At 41.0% G+C, this 21,915-nt stretch overlaps 1 protein-coding gene across 1 annotated transcript in view; it reads left to right on the forward strand.

Moving 5' to 3' along the window:
* Positions 1 to 511: 511 nt before the first annotated feature.
* LOC102219454 (sodium/potassium/calcium exchanger 3-like) overlaps positions 512 to 21,915 on the forward strand; it is a 39,067-nt gene continuing 17,663 nt past the window's right edge. The window contains exons 1-3 of the mRNA XM_023334705.1: positions 512 to 1,472; positions 6,231 to 6,353; positions 20,486 to 20,562. Coding sequence (XP_023190473.1) covers positions 1,286 to 1,472; positions 6,231 to 6,353; positions 20,486 to 20,562 — 387 coding nt within the window. The 5' untranslated portion in view covers positions 512 to 1,285. The remainder of the gene's footprint in view (positions 1,473 to 6,230; positions 6,354 to 20,485; positions 20,563 to 21,915) is intronic.

The following is a 21,915-nucleotide window of genomic DNA, read 5'->3' on the forward strand; positions in this document are numbered from 1 at the left end:
ATGCTAAAGCAGAAGTTCGGATTTTGCAGTACTTCTGTTTAAGCAAAACGCTAAAATGGAAGTTTGCAGAAGTTTATTACAAAAAAATGAAAATAAAAAAACAGAACTAATATAAAAACGGAAGTTAAGCTAGAAAGTTTAGCATAAGTTTGTCATGTTCTGTGTTTTTCCTGTGTATTTATTTAGAGTTTTCTGTGTCCCTGAGTCTTCGTCTTGTCCTGTCTTCCCCTTGATTGTTTCCCAGGTGTGTCTTGTTTCTGTGATTACCCTCCTGTGTATTTAATGTCACCTGTGTCTCAGCGTCGGGTCCTTGTCAATGTGTCTTGTCCATGTAGCCTGTTGCTACCAGTGCTGAGCCCTAGCCTGCCGCTCGACTGTGCTGCCAGGTTTTGTGGACTTTGGAATTTATTTTCACCAATAAATCACCATAATCATCTTATCCTGGGTCTGCTGCGTCTGCCTCACCACCATTCACCACACCATCTCATGACAAAGTTGTGTTTTAGTGGCACATTAATTTTAGCATAACTTCTTTTGTTTTGTGGTTTTTGCATTTTGTCATCCCTTCTGGGTCATCTTAGAAAAATGGCTTTTGTTGTTAATTGCTGCTAAGTAAATGAACAGGATAATGACCTTTGTTAATGCTTGTAACATTGTAAATCAAATTATTTACATGCCCATCATTGGTCTGCATGTGTATCGAATTACATGTGTTAGAACATTCCTTCAGTGCTTCTAACTGGTTTTAATGTGAGTGAGTTCATTTCTGGGTTGGGCCCCAGTGAATCCTAGGAACGCCTCTGGAAAGAAAACCTAAAACACATGTAAAGGTGCTGAAGGTTGAGAGAGACAGACAGCGGCCGGCCTGTGAGATTTATTGTTTCTTTGTTTCTTTATTTATTCGCAGCAGTGCTCAGCCTCCAGATTATTGCGTGCCTGTGAGAGTGCGCGCTCCCCGCACCTCGCTCTCCCTCTCTGTTTCTCAGCAGCAGACACGCATCCATGGAGCGCTCCCGCAGCCGCCCGCAGCCTCCCCGCCTCGGAAACCAGATTCTAACATGACATTAGGAGACAACCCGGCTCTCTGAAACAGGAGCTCAGTTCGGTTCGGCCCGCTTTGCCTCACAGAACCTCCCCGGTATCACTGCCCAACTTTTTACCCCCCTCTCCTTCACTTCGGGGGGCAGAAAGCTGCTTCCCTGGGATTACCGGAGCTCCTGCTTCATCCCTGCTCTGGTTCTGTGGCGGCTTCAGGCGGCAGGAGGAAGGGGTGGGGGAGATTCGTATGGATGAGGCAGCCGAACAGGAGATGTCTCCGCCGGGTATCCGGCGCCGGGATGGAGCGACGCCGAACCGGAGGAGGATGAAGGCGAGACGGAAAAGGCGAAAGGAGCTGGTTTTGATCCAGATCTGCTTGTTCGGAGGATTCCTGCTGGCAGCGAAGGGCTTGTCATACTTTAGGGAAGATCCAGGTGAGAACTGAAGATTGATTATTACACTGTGTCCTTTCAGCATCTCTTCCCCTTCATGTTCAAACCCTGAATCATTTATTTTCTATCTGTATTTTTAAAACGAGAACAAACTTCATGGATCTCCGATAAGAAACAGCTGAGAAACATGATGAAATGAATCATCTAAAAATAAAAATGCAAAACAGAGATAAACAAATGAAAAAAGCGTTTATTTCAGTTCATTTAAATGATTAGAGCATAGAGCTAATAAAACCCAAACTAGAATTTTTGGTTTGGGTTACTGGTTAAAAAAAAAATCCCTTTAACATAGAAACTGTATGTTTTACAGCAGGGACGTCAAACTCAACTCGTTTTCATTTTGAGCCATATCAAGATGATAAATATCCTCAAAGAGCCAATTGTGGCAGAAAATACTGAAAAAACCTGCCAACAAAGTGAAAAATATGAATAATGGCGCACTCTGCATTCAGTGAAAACATCGTAATATTTAATAATTTTGAAAATCTTTTCTCGTTGATGTAATTTGGCCCTATACAGAAAAAAATCAGCTTCAAGCTAAACAGCCACAGCTGTTTACCTTGAAGGTTGTATTTATGTGGCCCTTTAGAGTCACATGGCGGGCCAGATTTGGCCCCCAAACCTTGAGTTTGACACATGTATTCTACTCAGTCAAGACAGGTCAGTAACACCCTGCACAGGGAGAGGTGGTCACAAGAAGAACCAAATTAGTCACAGAAGGGCTTATCCAAGCACATGTATGGAAAGTTTAGTGGAAGGAAAAACTGTGGAGATGCACAATCATGATGGATAATCAGAGAGTAGAATGGATAGTAAAGCAAATATGTTTTTAAGAGTTTGAGGGAGATTTACCAGAGATGGACTGGAGTCAGTGCTTGAGGTCAGACCTCACAGACAAGTCAGCGACTTGGACTAGACCAGGGGTCTCAAACTCCAGTCCTCGAGGGCCGCAGACCTACAGTTTTTAGATGTGCCACAGGTACAAAACACTGGAATGAAATGGATTAATGACCTCCTCCTTGTGTAGATCAATTCTCCAGAACCTTAATGACCTCATTATTCTATTCAGGTGCTGCAGCAGAGGCACATCTAAAAGCTGCAGGACTGCAGCCCTTCAGGACTGGAGTTTGAGACCCCTGGACTAGACCCACCAAAGTCCTTGAGTTGAGCCACTAATGGACCAGAGACAATGTTAGAAGCATCTTAGCTAAGGAGAACCAGAACTGGTTTGAAGTTCTCTTTTCAGATGAAAGTGAAGTTTGTATTTTGTTTGTAAGTCAGGGTCCCAGAGTCTGAGGAGAAGTTTCAGTCAGTGATGATCTGCTGGTTCTGGTCCACTGGGTTTTCTGAAGTCCACAGTCAGCCAGGACATTTTACAGCATTTAAAGCTTCCCTTTGCTGGCAGACTTTATGGAGATGCTAATTTTATTTTCCAGCAGGACTTGTAACGGGTCCGCATGCCAAATGGACCGTACCTGCTTTTATGACCAACCAATCACTGCAAACTCACCTGAACCCGACAGGAAGTCGGTGTTACATCACCTGCCTGCCTCAGCAGAGCGACACGCTGGGCTCCTCCGTGTCACACTGGATGGACGCATTAATTCACGCAAAAGCAGCCCAGTCCAGATATTAAGTTCATTCTCTGTACAGAACTTAGTTTTCTGCACAGTTTTCTGTATTGGTGTTTGTTTTATTCAGGTGTTTTACCTGCAGAGCTGTGAAATCAGGCCAGACGAACACACTCTGCAGCCTGATTGGTTCCTGCAAACAGATCACACACAGCTGAAGTTAACGACGCCTTGTTGTCCAGATTGTCTCCATCGTCTCTCAGTTTTCCTCCAAACTCCAAACTGGATGTGAGTCGGCGGCGAATCGCGTCAGATGATTTTAACATTTTTATGGTTGGGACAGCAGAATAGTTGTGATTTATGCTTCATCAGTGAGTCCAGCTTTACGGCCACAAGTTTCTGCAGTGACTCATTATTATTGGATTGCAATGCAGGCCGATCGCATTAATATGAAATTATTGCAAAGAGCTTTATTGGCTTGTTTTTGTTGTTGATTTCTGGATTATTAAGAATTTAAAGTTGAGATGTTCAGCTGCAGAGCAGAAGGTTTCAGGATGTCTAAGATGTTCTTGTGAACTCCTGGATCGTCTTGTTTGTGTGACGTTACTTCTCATCCAACTTTTCTCAAACATCCAGGAGTTTGGTGTTGATCTGTGTGTTTTTCACAATGAACTAAATCAACCAAAGAACACTGAGGTTTTAGACCTGTGGTCAGAAAACTCTGGAGACCAGGTTTTCTGGACTTTCCATGAGATTTGAAGAGTTGGTTCTGATTTTGAATGAGCCGAGTTTATTTGCGTATCACATTTCATCAACAAAGGAGTTCAAAGTGCTTCACAGAATGAAAACCACCTGTGAAATAAGCAGCAAACATTTCAAAGTCATCAAGCAAATATGCAATATATTGATTAATGTTCCAGTTGCATCAAAGGTGGTAGAGTTTTAGTCTTGATTTAAAGGGTCTCCGTTTTTCAGCATCTTTGCAGTTTTCTGGCAGTTTGTGCCAGACTTGTGGTGCAGAAAAGGTGAATGCTGCTTCTCAAACTTTTTTAAAGACTGAGAAAGTGAAAAACATGCTGCAGGTTTAATTATGGAAGAGATGGCAGTTTTAAAGAAAAAATGAAGGAATTCCAGGATTATTCCCATTTAATCGTCGAACCAGATGCAGCAGAGCACAGACTCCAGAGCAAAGCTCTGAGACTCGGGTCCATGTGGGTCAGGAGGAACACAACTTCAGGAGGAAGTTGTGTTCAGGCTGCAGAAGGTGAACCGTTCATAATTTAAGTTTAATTGTTTCATTTCACAGTTTATATTGTTGGGGCCACGGTCAGTAGTTGCTGTCACCATTGAGAAAAAGTTACATGGATTCATCAGCTTGATGTGTGATGGCACCATGTGGATTCTTTGTTCAGCTTGTTGAATATTAAACTGAGTAAAAATTAAATGATTTTAAAAACTGACAGGAAAAATAGATTAGAGCAGGATTGTTTTTGATGGCGTCATCAAAGACTGAGGAAAAACTGATCTCTGGTGAATTGATTGGTCCATCTCCGCTTTAACCCGACAGAGAAGCTCAGGCCTGGACCCAAAGAGCAGGAGGAGAAAAAGAAGCTAAAAACACTCCAAGAGCGAAGATGTTGGGAATGTTTCATCATCAGAAAGGGTTTGGTCCAGGAGTCCATATCCAGCTGGTCAGAGTAAACTGCAGAAGTTATGAAGTAGCATCAGCGCTGGTAACATGGACTCTTCCAATAAATTCCTTACATTTCCTGATAAATTAGTTTAAAACTTGAGGAATTGTTTAAATTGTCCTTCAGTAACACGGAGAAGCACAAAAATGTAGCATTTATGTCACGTCTGGCTCCCCTGGCTGTGACTCTAAGCGTATCAGCTCTGCACACATTTCCAACAAACCCGATGCGCTTTGTTAACCAGCTTATAGGAATATAAGTTTAATATTTATGATGCAAATAATAAAGTTATGCGGGAGTACAGCACTCCTCGCCAAACCACTCTAATCATTCCCACTCCTCCTTGCGCTCCGTGCAGAAGGTCGGGACAGATAGGAGGAGGGCGGAGCAGCTGAGCGGTGGCCTCTGCTGCGTTTGCTGCGGCGGAGGTGAAGATAGGTGAGGAGTTCACTCGTCCCCCCAGGCTTGTTGAGCGGCTCCTTCACTCCGGCTGAATCCCTGTTTTGGGTTGGGTCTGTGGTTGGCAGGGTGGAAAAGGGCAGCGCGCTCCTGCCGGGCTCATGAAGGATGAAACGAATTCTGTGGAGCTGCTGCTTTCTGGAAGAATGTGCAGATGTAGCCACAGTGGGAGCCGCACTTTGTGGGCTGTGCTGTTGCTCCACTCCCCTCCCAGGAGGATTTTGTTTTGGAAAATCATGAATTTCCCCGTTTAGTGAGTGAATTAGCAGGTCAGATAAACCCGAAGTATTCCAGCAACTCACTTCCCACACAGACACAGAAGCCTCAAGGCATCCATCATATTTTCCTCTCAATCAATCAGAGCATCTCTGAAATGAGTTTTGATCAACAGTTCTGACTAATAATGAGAGAAAAAGTCCAGAAAGGCCAAGAAACCCTCTAAAAAATCTCCAGGAGCCCAAAGAACTCCTGATCACAACATCTGTCTGCTGGGGAGGAAAGCAAAGTGCTGTGGAAAGTAGTAATTTTCCTTCAACACATTTCTTCAGATTTTGTTATTCTTAACATTTCATCAAACAAATGTTAGATATCATGAAAACCGGTCTAATATTATGAATGACTGGCCTTTAAATCCACTGTATTAGATTCTTGAAACAGGATTTAAACACCTGCACAGAAAAAATGGTAATGAAGAAGTTCATCCAGAAGGAAACCTCCAGCTTCCCTTTCTGTAGCGATTCCTATGTTTATTATGCTGATACTTGGTTTTAGCAAGAAGAAGCCAGAGCAGACACAGGAATACCACCGAAGTTCTGGTCCAGAAGTTCTGATCTATATCTGATGACCAGAACTTGCTGCATTACTGCAGGCGAGTCTCTGCACTGCCATCCTCTCTCCTTCTCTCTCCTGCAGTTAAAAATCATACAAAATGTCCCACCTGAGGATGTGCATTCAGGCTTTCAACTCAAAGCGTTCTAAACTTTATGTGAAATTAAATGTTTAAAAATGTCTTCCTCCAGATTTTCCCGCCTCGGCTGAGGGCCAGGAGAGGCGCGTTGGACGGAAGCTGCTGCAGGAGACGTCCAACAGCAGCCTGGAGGAAGAGGAGATTGATGAAGAGCCGAAGAACTGCACCGCTCCAGGTAAGGCAGGATGAAAGAAAGAGGACACAAGTGTTCTCTGCTTTCCTTTGCTCCAGAATAGAGAGAGGAGGCTAAAATAAGAAAAGTGAAAAATGGGAAACAAATCATTCTCCCTGTTTCTCTCGTCTTCGGTTCCCCTAATGTAGACTAACCTAGTTTGGACGGTCATATGATTTCCAGCAGGCGGTGACGTTCATGCTGCTGGTTTTTCACAGTCCCCAGCACTTCACTGGGATTATTCTCACCTTCTACTGACTGTCTCCATCTCACCTTGTTCCTCCCTTCATGTTTCCACACTGATGCTGGCGCTACAGCGAAGTATCATCCAACTTTGATGTGTTGCCATAGGATTTCAGGTGTTCAGGAAAATCAAAGCAGTGTATGGTTCTGAAGTGGAGGGATAAAAATAATTAATGGTTGAAGACATTTAAACAGGATTTGCCAAAGTGTCAGATCTGAATCAGGCATTCTGATACCCAAAATGAATAACAATCCCAAAGTTAGCTAAGATGTAGTTAATAGCATGTGGGTAATCACTGACTTACATTAACTCGCTCCATTCAATATGCTAGCCTCAGTTAATAGTTCAAAAATTAAATAAAATGCTTAGTTTAGCTCTAAGGCTAACATTAGCATGATAGCTAATCACTATCATGTAGAGCGACTAGCATGTAGACATAACCTACAGAATGTGTCTCTGGCATCATTACACATCTGGATGTCAACATTTCTACCCATCAGTACTTTGGCTAACACCGTTAGCTCATCCAGATTGGATGCGGAGCGTATGTGCACATCATTTTTTAATTCTTCCTCCAGATTCTCAAGTGAACCTACATTCAGACTTTGACTAGACTGTTCTAACACATGAATGTACTTTCATTGAAACCATCTGTTTAATGTGATGCAAATGTATTTACTGCGTGAGCACAAAGCTCTGACCGCTGGCATTTCCTTTTATAAAACTGACGCTCTCGCTGGAATATTTTGCTTGCTTTAGTGGGCGGTAACTCTTCTGATTGATCTGATTGGTTGTGAATAAATACGAACTATGCGCTCTGTTGGTTGTTAACAGAGTTGAGCAGGAACTAGTTACATTTACTAAGTTATATTGACTTGAGTAACTATTTAGAGACAAAAAATGTACTCCTCTTCATCCAGCTCAGTCTGCTGGTTTCAGTGAAGCTCTGCTAACTGTGCTGCAGATTCACATAAAAGTTTCAGGCTGGGACAAAATGAAAAATAAAAAGTTTTAGCGTTGTGAATACTTTTGTAAAACTAAAACAGGTTTTTGATGTGTGAACTTTGAAATACTTAAATGAAGGAGAGGATCGGTCACCTCTCTCAAGAGTTTGTGTCGCAAAATCATCAATCTCCCGTCTCACTTTCCAAGGTTACCTGCCTCCATCTATAAACGGAGCGAGGGTCAAAGTTCACCTTACTCTTCTCCCTTGCTGATGACGCAGGAGCTGCTCTTTTCCTCCTCTTGCTGCTAAATTTAAAGCGGCCCAACCCGGCGGCTTTAACCCGCGCTTCCCTCCTGAGGACAGCGCCGCTCCTGCTCAATAACCTCCATTTGCTCAGAGTCCTGTCCTGCTTTGGTGGTCCATCCTCTTGAGACGGAGAAACACCTGTTTGGGGGTAATTGTCATCCTTCACCTGATAATTAAGAGAAAGTTAAGGAGATATTTAAAAACCCATGATTGAATGAGAAGAAGGGTAAAACAAGCATCTTATTGTCGACAAAGCTGGTTTATTTGATGGAATGTCCTCTACTGGGAAGACTGGGAGCTGTCTTAAACGTCGTCCTCTAGTTAGTAACCGTTGTCTCAGCAGAATGATGGATGGATTTCAAATTATTTGCAAGCAGCCAGAAACCCTTCACAGATTGATGGACAGCAATTGCTGCTAAAGCTGCAAAAAGACAGAAGTCCTGTTTCTATAGAGACTCACACTTGATCAATACTCCTGATTAGTGTCACCTGACTTCTAGTTTCCATCAAAAATCCCACAGAAGTAGCTAGGAGTGGCCTTTTTCATCTTAACTTCTTTTATACAATTGCTGATCTGAGTGTGTTTTTTAAATAAATGTTCCATTTGAATCTCCAGTTAAGAATGAATTGATGACCAAAGTAGATGACAATTATTTCAATAGTTGATTAATCATGATCAATCGTTTCAGTCCAACATTATTATATAAATTACTCACAGAAAATTTGCCTATTGACATATTTTTTGTCCTAGAGTAAATCTAAATTAATTAAAAGAATTAAGAGAATTTGGTTTCCTTGGTTCTGATTGGCTGAACCCCAAAGATGTTAGCTTCTGTTAGCTCCACAACAGTTTCCACTGGGTGAATTCATGTTTTTTAAAGTATTTTTGGTGTTTGAACTATTAAAATGGATATTTTTAGACAGAATTTCAAGTATTTTAGCAATTAACGAGTGGTTGTGGTCCTAAACACCCACAAATAATTTTTTTAATTCACCTTTCAAATCAAAAAAGTATTTTTAAACTGAAATATTTGAATCCCGGGGTGCGCTGTACTTTACTGTTTTTATCTCATCATCCACTGCAGGCCGACTACTGATCTTGTTTTTATTCATTACTAATAAAGTGATTGTGCAATCATACATCTGATCATGTGGCATGCTTCATATGTATTTCCTGAGAGTGCTAGTTGATGATGCGAACTCTTCACCTCCAGCTGATTGTCGCCTGAAATTAGAAACCTGCTGATCAAGAGCTGGGAAGCAGAGGGGAAGGAAGAGCTTCTCGTTTGCTAATTTTTCTCCTCTCCAAAACGCCTCCATGAGTTTGATCATGAGATCCCCGCTGCTTCTGTTGATTTCAGGCTCTTGTTTATTGTCTTCTCCTCTTCATCACCGCATCATTTATCAGTGAAGATGGAAAAAAGAACAGTTGTTTCTGGGAATTTGTTCTGGGAGTTGCCGTTTTCTGCTAATGAAGTGATATTTATGAGCTTTTGTTTAATGTTGTAAAAGTTGTTAATTTTAGCACTTCTGAGCCCAGATTTGTCTCAGAAGGGTAATGTTTCTTTATCGAAATATTACAATAAACTGTAGGTCCCATCTGCAGTAAATAGTACTGCAGAGTTTTATTCTGCAATATCTGACCATTGTAGATAGAAAAAAAGTTGTAAATTTCTGCCACAAAATCTCATTTGAAAAAAAAGGAAATTTCTGAGCCATATTTTTACTAGAAAAAAACAAATTTTGATATTAATCTTAGAAATAAAAAAAACACGGAAATTTCTGAGTTTAAAAAGTAAAAAATCTGCTAGAAAAACTCAGATATTTTGAGATTAATTTCATTTTTAAGAACAAAACTTAGAAATTTCTGAGTCACAAAAGTCAAAATATTTTCACCTTTGAAACTCAAAACATTTCCAAATGTCAAACATTTTCTGAGATTAATCCCAAAACATTTCAGTTTTTGACAGAAATGTATTCCTATCTTTCCTGTCTTTAACAAGCCGTGGTAGAAATCCCATCTAAATGCTCAGCGGTGAACCTGCCTGTGCTTCGGCGGCCCTCCTTCCATGTGACTGCTCTCTCCAGGGGTGTTTTCCTCCTCTGTTATTAAAAGCGAGCTGCAGTGACTTAATCGGGGCTTCCCTGTGAGGAATGCGGTGTGTGTTGGAGCGCCTGAGGTTTTTGGCTGAAAGTTTTGGAGCAGTATTGATTAATGCGAGGGAGCTGCCGGGTTCTGCAGCGAGTCGCAGAGCGCGTCGGCGTGCTCGCCTCGCTTCACGTGGGATTCCTCCAGGCTCTTCCTCACGTGTCTGCAGCGAGCGAGTGTTTGATGAATTAATCAGAAGACGGAAGGGGTCTCACCCTCAGCCCGTCATCAATCAAATCTTAAGCTGACCCACAGAGCGGCCCGGACCGGCTTCCTCTGAGGAATCGGTGCTTTGGTGTTGCAGTGACATCACTGGGCTGCTGCTACTGATGATGGCAAAGTTCTTTCATAACTGCCAAACGTGCAGCTTGGCAAAGTCATCCTGTTTTGTTATTGCAGGATCAGGAGCTTGGAGCTCAGGGGACCTGGACCAATCCATCACTGCAATTAGCCGAGCCGAGTCAGAACCTTCCCTCTACATCAGCTCCTGCTGGTTCTGGGCTTGTTTTAGTGGCTGTACAACATTAATCCATGGTGACATTTTGTTTGTTTCTCACTGCTTTTCTTTTCATTTTCCTCCGGTTTTTCGCTCAGGGATGTACAGGCAGGCATGACCAACGGTTTTGCCTTTAACATGCTTAGTTTTTAAAAAAATATCTCTGTGGTACACTGATAACACGTTTTAAAGGTTTCTGTTGGCAAATATGTTAAATTTATGTGGAAAAATGTTCCTTCAGAGACACACAGAGGAATCAGTGAAGTTATGATTAGTAATGCGACTCAAATCTGACTTTTTCACGGCAGACTGAACGTCCTGATTCAGATCTTTTCACCCTAAAAAACCTGATGCGCGCTACTTCTATATGTGGAACTAAATCAGATACGTAATCCTCCACAAAAGGCCGTTGCTATGACTTGTTGACGCTCTAAAGACAAACGCATGGATGAGTTTCTCTAGATCTTGTTGGGACATTAGTCCTTTAATCCTGGAAATGTTCTTCAAGTGATAGAAGGCTGACTTTGTAGTCGTCTTTATGCATTTTGAAGGTTCAGGTCCATCATTACATCCAGATTTCAGGCCTGATCTCCAGTTTCTAGCAGTGATAACTGAAGCTGTTAACCAGGGAACACACCTTAGCTGAACGCAACATAACACCCCTCAGTGTGGAAGCTGTTACTATGGGAAGAAGACAAAGTTTGCTATTTTCAGAATCATTGATCAAATCATCAGCAGAACAAGAAAAACAACAGTGACACTTGAGAATAATAAACTTCAGAGATACATATTTTGCGCTGATATTCTAGTGAGTCATTATGGAAGCGTTTAACTGCCAGAGATAGAAAATTAATAATTCATCAGCAGAATGTTACTAAAGCAAAAAATGGTATTTCTATAGCGAGATACAAAATTCGCTAAATAAGAAAGTTTATGGTTCTATCGAGATTTATATCTTGTTAAAACCAAAAATATGTTCTTATTTTATTGCTATGACCAATAGTGGAAACATTTGTGCTAATCGGCTAACAGGAGAGCTACATTAAAATCACTGTACCATCTGTACTTTTAACTCATTTGTTCATGCACTAAAGAAAATAATTCTACATTATTAAAATGTAGATCTGCAAAGCATGGCATATTTATTTGTGATATTAAATAATGACAATGTTATAATTATCTTAAATGTGGTCTTAGAACATCTTCTTACATTAGCATATTTTTCTTAGCTCTCTTTTATTGCACTACTGTTTCAGTTGTTACTTTTGGTATACATTGTTTGTTTCTTTTTACCTTACAGTGAAAGGCCATTTTAAATAAAATGCATTACTATTACTATTACTATTCATTAATAATAATAATTGTCATACTTAAGCTCAAAGATTATAGTTCAGTAGAAAATCGGACCATTTTAATTCAAAGTGATGATCATCTAATTAGACTAACGTTGTGATTTCAGCTCAGCTCCTTCCCAGCTTCACTTCTGCCAACATTCTGACCTTGCTGACTGAAAGAAATATTTTAAACCCATAAATTTCTTTGCACTGATTTAACATTCATCTCATCACTGCACAGCAATTCAAAAATTTAACGGAAGCACCAAGGTAGCAGCAAAACACAACACAGGAGGTTTTGCCCTCTGAATTATGGAGCTCTGGTTGTTTACCAGGAGCAGAAGAGACTCAACATGCCTTTAGAGATTTTTCCCGCTGCTGCGACTGCGAGCGATGCCGAGACTTTCCTGAGTTCAGCGGGCGTCGTCCTGTTACTGCTGCAGTCCCAGGAGCTTCAGAGGACATGCAGGCTTCCACACACAGTGTTTCTGTGAGCCTCCATGTTTATGAACTACTTACAGCAGTGCTGACATGAACAAGCTCCATCCAGACTGACTCTCTACATTTCAAACAATTTTAACCTTTAAATCACAATGTTGTTAGTAATGGTTCCAAAATGTCATTAACTGCCTGACTAACTGGTTTTGATGCTGTTTTTGTAAACAGATGAATTCTAGCAGCAAAACCAATGTGGTCCCATGAGTATTTTGTTTTTACCTTTAAAATGCAGCATTTTACTGTAGAGTCCCTCCAAGCTGCAGGAACTCCAGTACAGTCACTAATTTAAACTGGGAATAAAGCCAAATGTGTTGGGAAGCGTTATGATCTCAGCTGGTCATCGATATTATAAAGCAGCAGGTATATTCAGTGGCTGTTTCACTGGATGCAGACATTCGTCAAATGGGCTCAACTGAGATATCTGCTGCCATCTACTCAGTAAGGAAAGTCGCTATTCGCTGCAATAAAGTTATTTAAATTTGCATAATTGGTCATATAAATAAAATAAGCAAGTAAAAACACCTTAGGTATGCAGAAGCTCATTACATGTGAAGTTATTCATCTCGATGATGTGCAGTTCTGCATTTTTAATCTTATTATGTGTTTATTTATACATTCCTTTCATGCAGTATGCTATAATAATTAAAATGTTTTTATAATATTTCCCCAGGCTTTTCGAAGATGGTTTAATAAATTGTTTTACTCTTTCACTCTTTGGTCTGGTGCATTTTCAGAGGATTATGATGAAAATGCACCATGAATAGAACCATAAGCTGAAAAGTTCATAAGTGCAATATGAACATAACTGCTGTTATTATACTTCGCTCATCCTGCAGTGTCCAAATATTTAAACATTTTCAATCTTTTCTGTTGAGTGCTGCTTGCTTGAACAGCATACAGTACGTTGCTAACACAAATTGCCCACAGACGCATACAGATCAACTGGAAAAATATTGAATTTTATAATGATAAGATCATAATAAATAATAACGTCTACATTTCTAGCAGATATCTTTGTCTTTAACCTAAAGGTGTCTCAGCAGAAGTATTTATTCACTCAGTGTGACTAAATGAAAATGTTTAATTGGTAAATTTTCCTTCCACTTTGCAGTAAAAAGTACAGGAGCTGATCAGCAGCAGGATGTCGTCTCTCAGGTTCTGTGTCAGGCGTTTCAGAGTAGGACTGTCTCCTTTCCTTATTTATTTCAAGCACAAACTGCAGAATATTTGGTCATGGTCAGGTTCAAAGCCTGCACTGACAACATGCAAAGTAGCCAAAGTCCAAGAAGAAACTCAGATTTTTTTTAAGAAGTGAAAGTTGTTGGAAGTGAAAGTTTAAATTGGAGGGAAAATCCCCATCGTTGTTGTGGACGGTGATATCAGAGCTGGAGCCTCGTCAGCAGCGGCCGTGAGGTGCAGCGCTGCGTCCTTTTAACACAACTCTGCAGATGTGTCAGTATTTTCTTTTCAAAGCTGAGCGGGCGTCCTGCTGAGGTCATTACAACGTGGGATTAATGTGTTACTGTAAAAAAGCCAAAAACGCCCATATATTACTGAAGTTCTCTTTTAGCTCATATCCAGATCCTGCAGTTTCTTTCAAAGCATTTATTTATAGTCTCTCTGATGACTCACCACGTTTCACAAACTCACGGCCTTCATTGATGCGTCTTGTCACTTAACTGAGTTTAGATCACCACTCTGCCTCGCCTCATGTGAACGCTGCAGTCACTTCGTCCAGAGATGAGTCACCCGGAGGTGAGCTTTGTCCACAGCCAGGCTGCGGCGCCTGCGTTGCCATGGTTTACCGGTGATTCACCGCCGTTACGCCGAGAGGCCGGGGTTGTGCCCGGACTCTGCCACGTGAGCACCGACTGATCTGGTTGTTGTGTGTTGAGAAATGCAGCATAGACGCTGGATGCGGTTGCCACGGAAACAGCTTCTAACAAAACACGCTCCGATGCTTTCCGAGGTAGAGAGCTCTGCTGTTTTCTGTGAAGACACAAATAACTTTACAAGTTTATCCCTGAGGAGTTGCTTGTTTTGAATGATCATCTTCAGACATCCGGAGGTTTTCTGGCATCATGGTGCAGGAAGCCACTGATGAGCTTCAGAAAACCAAACCACTGCCTCATACAAACTGCTGAGGAAACATAATTATTATGCTGGACACCGCTAACTAAAAAATGAGATGCGCTAACCCTAAAGCACTACTCATAAACATTAGTTGTAGCTAATGCTAAGTACTAAACTTTCTCTAAGTTTAGCACACTTAACTTAGGAAAAGTTAAGTGTGCTAAACATTTTCAAAATTATTCAAAATGCTAAACGAAGACTTAGCTCAGCTAACAGCACATTAGCTTCCCTTTAAGCAGAACATGGTGGATGGACATCGTCATTTCATTTGATCTCTGTTCAGAAGTAAGATGGACTTTCAGTAAAAATGGACACAAAGTAATGCTCAGTGTATTTTTACCATCCATCATCATCCATCTTATCATTTCACTTCACTGCTGCTGCAGCTGTGCATTCATAAACTACGACTCCACACACGTGACGACCGAGGAAACAGAGGGGAATCTGTCACATTCACGCCGGGCAGAAAGGAGCTGCATCCTTGCATCAGCGCACGCCGCATGCACGCCGCGGGCCGCAAAGAGGAGACTGAGGGGGAACAAAGCAGGAGTCCTTAAATGTCAGACATTACTCAGCACGGTAACTACGATGGCGTGTCAGCCCACATCATCGTCACACACCCAGCACCCCAATGAGCATGTGCAGAACAGGCCCCCAGCCGTCCATGTATGCTCAGTATTTGCATGGGAATTGCACGAGGGGGAACTTGTAAACAGACCCCCAGCAGTGGCAAAAGATGCTTTAATGATTTCTTTGTGTCTTTGTGTGTTAACGCCGGCCCTGCTGTTCCTCTGGAAGGGGTGAAAGGTCGGCAGCAACATGGCTGAACTTCAGAAGACGTTCCAGACTCTTCAATTTACGTTAAATCACTATTTTCTTTTTTGTCTTTCTCCAAGCTGAAGGATGGAAAACATAAAATTCTGCAGCTGTTGGAATAATCTGTCATTTTCATCCAGATGAATGGATTGAGAGAGCAAATAACCGGTCTCCCCGATAAACACAAACTGCTGGATGTTTGGAGATAAATTTGTTTTTCCAACAGCTGCGTGACGCTTCGGCACACAGCTGTTGGAAAGTCAATATTAGTCCTGCTCTTCTCTTTTTTTCTGTCCTGCACGCTTCAGCGAACGTATTCTCTTCGGATATAAAATAAGCTTTCTTGCCAGCTGTGGCGTATATTTATGCATCATTTAGACATGTGCGTTTTAGAGCCGCTGGAAAATGTTTGCACGGATGTGGGTCCTCCTCAGGGTGATGAGACAAATGCAAAAACAGGGATGAAACGATCAGAATCTGACAATTCTGTCAAACAGAACCTCGTCAGCTTGACTTTAAATCACTCCGAGGTTTTATCAAGAAGGAGAAACATTTACAAACAGTTAATAAGCCAGAACTCAGTGGCACCATTTGGCTGCTTTCTGTCTAGCTTGTAAATGTTTGTCTGGGTCCACAGACATCCCGCTCCTCATCAACCTCCTCCAACCCATCCCAGGGGATTCTGAGTCATTCCTGAACCACCAGTGATAAAGAGTCAACTTCCATTTGTTCATGGCTTTTCTGTGCACCAAAATATGTGCTGAAAATTCACCTATTTATAATTTTTTTTTAATATCCAAAGGGAAATGCGGTTTGAGAAGATGAAATACCTGAACTAGCAAAACAGCCAATTTAGGAACACTATTTAAATGCTTGACCTCACAAAGCTCCACCCATTTACCCATAGCTCCTCCCCAGCTCAGCTCCGCCCACAGAGTGCCCCTCCCCAACGCTTCACCATTCAACTTAATCACTTTTGATAACAATATTCAATTCCCTTTGTCATGAAATGATTAAATGTTTCTTTGTCATTGTGGAATAGAAATACCGCATCTTTATTCTTTAGACTCTTAAGTGTGATTAATAATAAAATAATTCTTGATTATGTTGATGAACATAATCATCAACTCAAGTGTTGACCCTAAATAAATTAGAAATAATAACAAATCTCTCAATGCTTTTGTTTCTCAGACCTTCACATCTGATTTTTGGTTTGTGAATATTAATACATTTTAATCACGTTCTTCTAAATCCCATTCTTCATCTTTCTGTTGTTTTTTATTGTTATTGTCTTATTTTATGTTGAAGGAAAACACACACACAGATACACCCCATTCTTACTCATCCCTTCTCCCCTCACACCAAATCCAGCAGTGATACATGTCCATCTCCATGGCAACAATCAAAAAGCGTTATGTCATAACTTAGAGTGGAGTTGTGCAGGATTTACTTTTTCTTTTTTTTTTTCACTCTCAATCCTTGACACACGCGTCACACACTCCCCCTCGCCGCTCCGGCGGAGCACACGGAGCCTCGGCGGCGTTACGTAACAGTCCTGCTTACCGAGAAGCGATGACATCATCAGCCGTCGCAGAGATGATGGGCTGGGCAGCGGTTGAAAACATTAGGAGGGATGAATATCCTAACCCTCCAGCTCCTTCAGTTTAATTTTTATGGCCCATTTGTGAATATAAGATTTAAATTTTCCTTTCATGAATTTTCCTTTCAGTTTAACTTCTTTGAGAAAATGAAGAAACTTGTTTTGTTTGTTTGCTGTTTAACCTTTAAAATAAATATTGGCTTCCCTTTGCCATGACCCTGAACCAAAGTCATGCTCTTCCTCTTTATTTTTCTTGCATAAGTTGAAGCTGTGAATCTCCTGAGAGGCTGGAAGGTTTGATACGTCTGCAATCTGAACATGATCTCTAGTCCAGTTCTTCTTCCTGCTCTGGCACTTGGTCCTTCATGCAACATGAAGCAGAACAGCCCAGAGCCGTCATCGTCTGGGGGGAAATCTTCTGGCCTCTTTTGGGAGCCTTTGAGCTACCTCAGCAACCTCTGCCAGATTGTTGAACTCATCTGATGGGAACGGTTTTGTTGTAGAGTCTTGCGTAAAGCAGAAGCCAAGGTGCAGCATACGTGAGACGCTGAATAGGAGTGATCCAACAGAGACGAGGCCATGCTGCATCCTGATTCGGCGCTTGTCCTCTGTGGCTCACAGCGGCTCTGCTAAATGAGGCTGGGATGATGCTGGCAGCAGGGAACGCGTTCCCCCGTGAACCGATGCCTGATTGCTGATTGATACATTGACGGCAGCTGATTGTGCGTCACGAGGAACGAGGAAGCCGACCCGATTGGAGAACAGGAAACAATCTTGCTGCTCTTGTTTGAGTTTGTTTCAGGGAGTTCTGAGTTGTTTGCTTCAGGCAGCAGGAGTCATTATCAGCAGCTGAAACTTCATCCCAGTGACCCCATTCACAACTGCACTAATTACTGATTAAAAAACTTCAAACGCTCTGATATGTCAGCAGGAAGACTGAAGGAATATTATCAGCTGAGCTGCTGTGTTCTGGTAGCATCATTAGCTCTGGAAGGCCTCATCCATCCATTCATCCCTCCCCCTCTCTCTCTCTCCTACCATGAATAATCCACAGACATCGTGTATTTCCTCCGGTCTCCAAACATCATCCATAATGCACCACATCTTGGCCTCGCCTCTGCTTGTTCTACATTGACTAACATCACTAAGTGTTCGTCCTGGCAGCTGTGGCTGCAGCGTTGGAGCGACCCCCTTTTCATTCTGGGCCCAGCAGCCTTTCTCCGTCTGCCTCCAGGAAACACTCGCTCTATTCTGACCTGCTCATGTTGAAATAAATATTATTTCCTAAAAAATCTGTCTAATCTGAGATTAAATGGTTCAGTTAAAACCCAAATTCTGCTGCAAAGTGAGCTCTGGTTGCTGGAGATTGTAGAGAACGCTGTGCTTTGCAAAAGTTTTCATACCTATTGAACATTTTGCACATTTTGTCACATAATAACCACTAACTTCAGCGTATTTCATGTGAGAACAACAAAAAGCATTGCATAGTTGTAAAGTAGAAAAACGGTACAATAATTGGCAATAATATACAATAAAACTGGAACTCTAAGTGGAGGAATCAAAAGAATCACCATCTGCAAACACAAATGAGGACATTTCTCAAATCTCCACTTTGGTCACCATGAAGAAGTTTGGTTTGTATCACTAAACTGTACATATTAACTGCATTTGTTAATATGTTTGGATTTATTGATATTTACTGATACACTCATTGAACAAACAGTGGAAAAAATAGTTAAACTAGCAATCACAATGATATGGACATCATTAATGGTGAGAACGACAAATAAAAATTCTTCTCACAATGCGAGTTTTATCATGATAAACGATACGATAAATGCCCCCTCCCTGAAATCAGAGGGAATTTATGTAGGAACTCATAAACTGTTGCCTCTGACTCGGTGAAGGGGAACCTGTCAGTGTTGATGTGTATGAAAATGTCTTGAAGGTTCGGTGGGAATCTGCAGCTCTTCCCCATCACTCTGGCTGATCTCCGCCGGGACTCTGGGCTTCACGCTTTTTGGAGACATGATGAGCTCTTTGGGATTTAGCTTCTTCTCAACAGGATTTTTCCTGAGTGTTGAGTTGAATTTTGTTTCTTGACTCTGTGATGTGTTTGTTTGTTTGCCAGCCTGGTATCTGGGCTGGATGGAGCTCACACCGGCTCCTAGCAGTTAATATTAAACACATCCAGCTGTCACCTTTAGACGACTGTGTGCTCTGCGGCTTTTTACAAGCTGCTCTGGGTTGTTTCAGGCTTGTGAAGTCTTCAGCAGAACATAAAGCCGAGGAGGGCTGCAGAAAGTTGGAAGAGTGGGAGAAGAAGGCAGTGGGAAAGTTGTAAACTATTCTTTCTGTTTCATGTTGGAACTGAAGGTCCATGAAAATGGAGGTGAAATAAAAAAAGCTCTCTACACACAAACAGATTTCTTCTTTCAGTCTCATCAAAGGTTGATTACGTTCACCTTATGGGCTTTTAATGTTCCAGAAAGAACCTGGTGTTCCTTCACAGCCTGTAAAACGCTGGAATGTTTGCAGTTAGATTATTTTCCAGATCAACGCAAGTAAGAAAGAAGAAACTAAAATGTATGGAAACATCCATCCATCCTTCCTTCCTTCTAGTGCTGGGTCTGTCGCAGATGTTTCACGTGTTTGAAGTGAGCCGGCTCCTCGCTCAGCGCCGAGGGAGGGGCTACGAACACATCAGCACAGCGAGCCACAGCCAACAGGACGGAGAGAGAAAGCGGACATTTTTCTCCATTTTGCTGCTCAGCTCTCCCTCTCAGTGGCTCCGCCCTGCCTTGTTTTGATTGGTAGCATGACAGCTTTGTGGCCAATCACATGTGAGGATGTGGGATCATACCATTATGTGAAAACAGAGAGGGGGACGAACCTGCCAGTTTTTTATTCATTTATTTTTGTGTTGAACAAAAATTAAACGTTTGACTGAAATATTATTCAAAAGTAAAAATGCCTGCTTCTAAAATTGAACAAATAGATATTTTTCCATCCTACCTTCTTTTTATCTATCTTTCCTTTCCTTCTTTCCAACTTTCCTTCCTTCCTTCTTTCTGTCTTTCCTTCCATCTTTCTTCCTTCCTTTCTTTCTTTCTTTCTTTCTTTCTTTCTTTCTTCCTTTCTTTCCTTCTTTCTTTCTTTCTTTCTTTCTTTCTTTCTTTCTTTCTTTCTTTCTTTCTTTCTTTCTTTCTTTCTTTCTTTCTTTCTTTCTTTCTTTCTTTCTTTCTTTCTTTCTTTTATTCTTACCTTCTTTAATTCCTTCTTCCTTCCTTCCTTCCTTTTTTCCCACATTTCAGTATCAAACCTCAGTTTTGGACTCATGCAGTCTGAGGAATGATCTGATTTTCCAATCCAGATTTAACAGGATTAAAAATCTTCACCTGTTCCAAACATTTGTTTTTGCAGCCAAATAACTTCATTTATTTTTTTTTATTATAAAATAAAATCCCTCCTAATTTCTCCCAGGATTTTTGTTGTTCCTTCCTGTATTATTCTTTCACACAGAAACATGTTCCTCTGGAGAGAAACGTTACGAATAAGCCTGTTTCCAAGGGAAACGTTTTCTGTTCTAACTGCAGGTTTCTATCTCTTCCAGCTCTACACGAGTTTCCAACCGACTTCTTCACAAACAAGGAGAGAACTGAAGGAGCTGTGGCTCTGCATGTGCTCTGTGTAAGTCCAGTTTCATTAGCATGAGCTAACAAACATCTTTTCTTCTCAAAACTAACATAAAGGCTCAAACAAGCTGTTTTTTATAGTATAGTAAGATTCCTGAATAATTAGTGGATGTCTGATGAAAAAGCAGTAAAAGTCTGGAGGATTCCTGATTAAATGGCATCAATGGAAGAATAAGGCTGTAAGATTCTCTCAGACATCTTTTCACTGAGTTAATTAATAAGTCTGGAAATATGAAATGCAGGCATTAATTAATGAACTAAGCCGTTTGTCAATAAAAGCAAACGTTTAGCAGTTTGTTTTGTTTGGTTGAATATCCATTGGTCTCTTTTTCAGAGACCAATGGCATAAGAAATGCTATTTTGTTTTCCATTCAGTGAGTTTTTTTTCATTAGGAGGAAAGAAATCAAAACTTAAGTGAATATAAATAGAAAACAGTCATGAAAAACATTTTATATACTAAAAGCAAAGTCTTAACTGCTAAGCATCTTAGCAGGTTGAGGTGTTTTGTAGAATAGATTTTACTTTAAGATTTTATTTTAATTTTTGCTCTAAAACCCAGAGAACAGAAAAACACTGTTTCTTTAATTTAACCAGAAAACATACATTTTACAGCTTATTTAGTAAAACTGCAAACATTATTTTCCGTTCTTTGAGTGTTGTGTTACTGTAGTTACAACTTGATGCTACACGTTTTTTCTTTGTGTTTGATCTCGGTTTGTTCTCAAATTATTTCTGATTATTTATTTTTAAAGTCGTCCGTTAAGCTCCGCCCCCTTTCCCAGATTCCACTGCCTGAACAGCCTCAAGGCCCCATAAAACCTTCAGTCCTTTCTTTGTAATTCCAGTGTGTTTTTTTTAAAACTCGGTTTAAAGTGATTTGCTACTAATCTGGAACATATTTATTAACCTTTATTTATTCCTCGTTTTTAGAGCTTGATCTGTTATCAGTTTGGACCTTCATCTTCACTCTGTTGCTTTTTTTGAGTTGACAGGTGATCTAAATACTCATATTCCGGGTTATGCCTAATTTCTGCCGGTTCAGATATTAAGATTAGGAGTCAGCAGAACGTGAAAAGTAAGAATGGTTTATACCTGTAAGGCAGAAGTTTCTGTGTTTATGCAGAAAACTTGAAATGCATTTAAAGCTCCTCTTTCCTGTGGAGTCTCCTCAAGGTTTAACTCTTGGCCCTATCTTTTTTTTTGTTTTATCTTCTCCTTTTAGGGTTGATGGGTTTTAAACTTCATTTGGATCCTTTTTATGATAAGGTCTTTTTTTTACTGGCAGCGTGTTTTTCCAGTTTGCAAACCATGTTGGCAGCTCTTCTTGCACCTACTGAGTCACTTTAT

This window comes from Xiphophorus maculatus, chromosome 5 (genome assembly GCF_002775205.1).
Source record: "Xiphophorus maculatus strain JP 163 A chromosome 5, X_maculatus-5.0-male, whole genome shotgun sequence".
In the NCBI taxonomy this organism is placed as follows: domain Eukaryota; kingdom Metazoa; phylum Chordata; class Actinopteri; order Cyprinodontiformes; family Poeciliidae; genus Xiphophorus; species Xiphophorus maculatus.